Genomic DNA, 5,096 nt, shown 5'->3' with positions numbered 1-5,096 from the left:
TAATGAATTTCCACGTTCTCATTCCATTAACCCACCTTGAATTTCAACAATTATAACGTTAATACAATTACAATATTATTAATATAATAACAGTAACAACAAACTCATAAGAAAATGATAGGACAGCTTTCTATTAATAAGAATACTATTTATTTTTTTCTTTTTTAACATCATCATTATTATATAAAATGATGATTTCGTCTAATATTTAAGTTTTTTCTCCTTTTTATATTTAATGTGTTCGATAAAAATAAATACTCATAACTCACACCTCTTCAATTTATGATTTAAATAATATCTATAACTCCTATTCTTTAATCTTCATAATCCTTAAAAATTAATTTGTAAATTATGACGTCTTATGATATTCCTTCACTTCGGCTATATACATCTTATGATATTTCTCTTAACACATTTTTTCTCCGTCACCATATATACACTACAACATAACTTTTTGTGGCGACTAATGTCGCTGCTAAAGTCTGAAAAATCGCCACTAATTATTTTTAGTGACAACATAAGCAATGTAACAATTACGGAAACTTCCGTAGCTAAAAGTTTTTGTGACGACATCTGTAAGTCACCACAAAACATACATTCTGTGGCGACAAAACTTGCCACAAAAAAGCAAGCAAATGCGCCACAAAAGAAAGTTCAAAAAATCGATCTTGGGATATAAATTATATATTATCTGCTTCATTGTCAATAATATAACTATAGTACTTAAAGGTACAAAGACAATATTAAAATATATTTCTCCACAAGAGAATTCGTTGTCAATAATATAACTATAGTACTTAAAGGTACAAAGACAATATTAAAATATATTTCTCCACAAGAGAATTATATAGTTTTTAATGGGTAACAAATCAGTGTGATATACAAATGAGAAAAAAATCACAAAATATCTTCAAACTTCTAATGGCTAACAACTCCCATCATGAAATTACTAGTCCCTGAAATAAAAAATAAAGCGAAATAAAAAATAAAGCGAAGTTTCAATTCTAACTTGTTAAGATGCAGGAAATGATTTGAGAAATCTTAATGTTGATTGTAAAAGAGATGACCACAATGTCTTTGAATTAAAATATTGCGGAATACATTAAAAATTCCAGAATGCACAAACTAGTTTCATCAAATCATAATACTAAGCTCAAAAGACAAAATTGTCAAACTATTTCCTTGTAGTTCAAAGTGGAGCAGTTAAACAACCAAATCTGAATACGCTAGGATAGGAACATATAAAAAAGTGAAGCAGCTAGAATAGTTTTAAGTCGTCTAGTATTTTTTTTAGAAAAACTAGAACACCACATGAGGAAAGAAATCAACAAGAAATTGCTACCTAAGAAGAAGCAAATGTTATTCTTTAGAAATTCACCAGCTATGTTGTGTGAAGTATATTTCTAGAGTAAGTGGATAATTAGCCAAGAGAAACAGGACAAATACACAATAAATCGTCACTAATATTGTGCAAAAACTCTTTAAATATTTTTGTGCAACAACTCCTTTAACGTTTCAAATTAACATAAACAATACCATTTTTTCTTAACCTGAAAAATAGACAAAGATATATAAATGCTGAAATTTGATTTAACCTTTTATGGTCAAATCAGTTATAAAGAAGGAAAGAAAACCACTAAACATCCCCAAAAATGCATAATTTGTCAAAATATGAGTAAAGATATATGTCAATGCTGAAATTAAGCAAGGCAAATGGTTGTCAAACACTATATGAGTCCAAATCAAATTGCAAACATGATTATCAGTCCATGCAAACAGAAACATATCTCAAAAATTTACACAGATCAGTATTCAAACTTTCTACCTAGGGTTAAATGCATGTTCATAAAAACTGAGCATTTTCACATATATCGACCTAAACACATAAACACAAACAAGATTGAACGAATTAATTCAAAATTCGCGATCAATTTCATCAATTTCGAATCAAAGAATCTATCAATAATTTTAAGAAATAGAAGAGATCTTGAAAAAAATTTAAACACACAAGCAAACCTGAAAATGTGAATCCATCATGTACTTTAGAATTTTCCGGTGATATTGCCAGAAACGGCGGTGGTGGCGGCGGATTCCATTAGCGGCGGCGCTTGGACAGTGTAAAGAAGGAGAGGAAGAAAACAGGTGACGTAGTGGTGGTCGCCTGCACCGGCTGGAGCGGCTGTTGGTGTTGTTCTCATTGGGTAGCGGGAAAATGAAAGCGCTGGCCAGATCTCGCTGGTGGGATGGTGTTCTCCGGCGTGGGGAAGAGAACAGAGCAGCGGTGGCAGCTATGGCTTTCCCGCCGGCTGCTTCTGGCATTGGGCGGCGGCGGCGTGCTCGGATGAAGCAGTGGCGGAGTCGGCTTCAATAAGGGGGATGGTTATTGATCTGGAATGGAGCGGTGAAGGAAACAGCCGGGGGCCGCCAGATGGTTTGCTCGATTGAGCTGCCCTGGCTTGGATCTGCGAGTGAAGAAGAAGAATGGAGTAACAGAGGCAACACGAGGTGAAGGGGAGGAGGCGGACTGGTGGTGCTCCATCCGTCAGGCAACCGGAGATGGCAATGAGAGAGAAAGTGAGAGCTCATGCGGCTGATTGTGGGAAAAATAATTTTAGGGTTTTGACTATTGTTTAAAAGGAAAGAAATGGCTGAATTGATCTCAGACTCAGTCGTTGGATCAACTTTGATCAACGATTGAGATTAAGGCATTTAAAAATATGCCAATTGAAATTTAAATAGGAACCCAAGTTGATATTTAATCTTGGCTAAAATTGATATCAATTGAAATAAATATTGGCTAAAAATTAAATACAAGAAAGAAAAATTGAATTAAAGTATCTGCTAGTTTAATAAATGTAATAATAATGATAACAATAATAATCATAATAATAATGAAACGTTCTATTAAAATAAATTAATGTTACGTCAAAATTATTATAAAAATTATCGATAATAATAACAACAACAATAACAATAATAGTAAATAGAATAATAACAGACAATATATTTATAAACTGTGAGTGCGCACATTTACGTGAAAAAAATAATTTAATAAATATTGATAAAATTATGTAAAATGTCGTATTTGAATTACTAAATTGTAAAAAATGATACTAAAAAGTAATAGAATAATTTGTACATTTTTAAATCATGAACATGGCTTGTCGGAAATTATTTGATACTAAAATAATGCGCAAAGAATATTAATATTAAAAGTTAAATAATTTTGACAAAAATAGCAGCCTAAGAGGAGTATCGGGTGGTCAAAATTGGGAATCAACAATATCTTGAACCAGCAAAAAATCAAGCTTTGAATTAATCTTGGTTCATTTATGATGTGCATAGTTGAGATTCTTTCACAAAATTTTTTAAAATATTTAAATTTTTTCTATGTCTATTTGAAAAATAAATAAAAGTACAATAATGGACTTTACTTAAAAAAGAGAAAAACAGACGAGCAGCAGCAACCGACGCGACTCCAATAGGCAGAGGCATCGCCACAAAACTGTCTCTCGATATTTTTGGAGTCTCAATTAGAGCTCTTAATTTGGAACCCTAGATTGGGCTTAAGGGGTTCTAGATTGTCTATATATAAAATATATATCCAAAATATATTTACAAATAACTTAATTTATTTTTTTAAAGAAAAAACAACGCAAAATAAAAATTTTAACTTTTGATTTGGTTTACTTTTTAAACTTTTTGGGCTTTTAATTTATATCATTAATTATTTTATATTTTATTATTAGCTTAAATAATTTTTATTTGTAACTAACCTTGTAAATATCTCGAGCTGAGAGTTTTATCAGAAATATCTTTTTTACCCTGGAAAGATAAAAGTAATATCTACGTACATCTTACACTCTCAAACATCATTTGTGAAACTACATATCCAATCAGATCCCTCTATAATGTCACCTCATTATAACCACTGAAAAAATTTCAATTTACCTATATAAGTGGAACGAATAACAAAATAGATGTATTAGTGGTGACAAAAAAGATGGTCACAACAAATCTCCCTTTAGCAGCAATTAAAAAGCCACAAAAGACTTATAGTAGCGACAACTCGTAGGTAGCCACTAACCCAAATTTTATTAGAAAAATTACTACATATTTGTGGCAACCTACGCATAATCGTCACTAAATATGTCACTATTAGTGACGAGTTTAACGGTCGCCCCTAAATCTTATACCTTTTGTGGCAACCTTTATATGTCGCCACATAAATCCTAACTTTTGTGGCAACTGTTTGTGTCGCCACTGATAGTCGTCACAAAAAAACTGTATTTCTTGTAGTGTTATAGTATACATAAGGGTGAGAAAGAAAATGATAATCATCACACCATATGATTATTTTAACGGCTAAGAACCGTAGTTGACAAAGATATGATTGCTTTCACAGCTAAGAACGATGGTTCATAAAGTCTTACATAATCTTTGGGCAAAAATATTTCTTTTCATTTTCTGAATTATACTCCTTTCATTTTAATTATGTGATGCTATTTATTTTTGAAAGTCAATTTACTAATCTTTGAAACTAAATTTTCTCTATTTTTCTATACAAATTCATGATTTATTTAATAAATTTTATTCAAGATTATCAGATTTTTTCTCCTTCACCAGAGTATATATACATAAATGTGAGAAAGAAAATGATAATTATCACACCATATAATTATTTTCACAATTAAGAACCATGATTGACAATATATGATTGCTTTCGCAGTAAGAACCATGGTTGATGAAATCTTACATAATTCTTGGGTAGGAATATTTCATTTAATTTTCTTAATTATACTCCTTTCGTGTTAATTATGTGATGCTATTTATTTTTGAGAATCAATTGACTAATCTTTGAAATTAAATCGTGTTAGATGGACTCAATACCAATAAAATGTAAGTGCTAAATAACTATCAAGTTAAGGTTACATAAGTTGAAAAAATATACTTCTAATTTTATTTTTTTAAAAAATAGCCATTTAAAAGTTACAAAATCTGATTTTAGGTGCTTAAGATTGGAAGTTTCATTTAAGTTGTTTAAAGTAACTAACAGTTTCATTTAAATATATACTTAGTTTGTGCTTGCAGGGACG

At 30.7% G+C, this 5,096-nt stretch overlaps 1 protein-coding gene across 1 annotated transcript; it reads right to left on the bottom strand.

Moving 5' to 3' along the window:
• Positions 1 to 769: 769 nt before the first annotated feature.
• Positions 770 to 2,618, bottom strand: LOC124895851. Its single transcript, XM_047406255.1, has 2 exons — positions 2,017 to 2,618; positions 770 to 956 (listed from the first exon to the last, which is right to left on the bottom strand). Exons 1-2 carry the CDS (start codon positions 2,317 to 2,319, stop codon positions 939 to 941), a joined length of 321 nt encoding a protein of 106 aa, XP_047262211.1. The 5' UTR covers positions 2,320 to 2,618; the 3' UTR covers positions 770 to 938.
• Positions 2,619 to 5,096: the final 2,478 nt, after the last annotated feature.

This window comes from Capsicum annuum, unplaced genomic scaffold, assembly GCF_002878395.1.
Source record: "Capsicum annuum cultivar UCD-10X-F1 unplaced genomic scaffold, UCD10Xv1.1 ctg999, whole genome shotgun sequence".
NCBI classification, from domain to species: domain Eukaryota; kingdom Viridiplantae; phylum Streptophyta; class Magnoliopsida; order Solanales; family Solanaceae; genus Capsicum; species Capsicum annuum.
Note: the sequence above shows the minus strand (reverse complement) of the source record. Positions and strands in the feature narration are given on the sequence as shown.

Bases quoted from the DNA above. Each gene is read 5' to 3' on its own strand.
- LOC124895851 (XM_047406255.1), bottom strand. From the start codon at position 2,319: ATGCCAGAAGCAGCCGGCGGGAAAGCCATAGCTGCCACCGCTGCTCTG.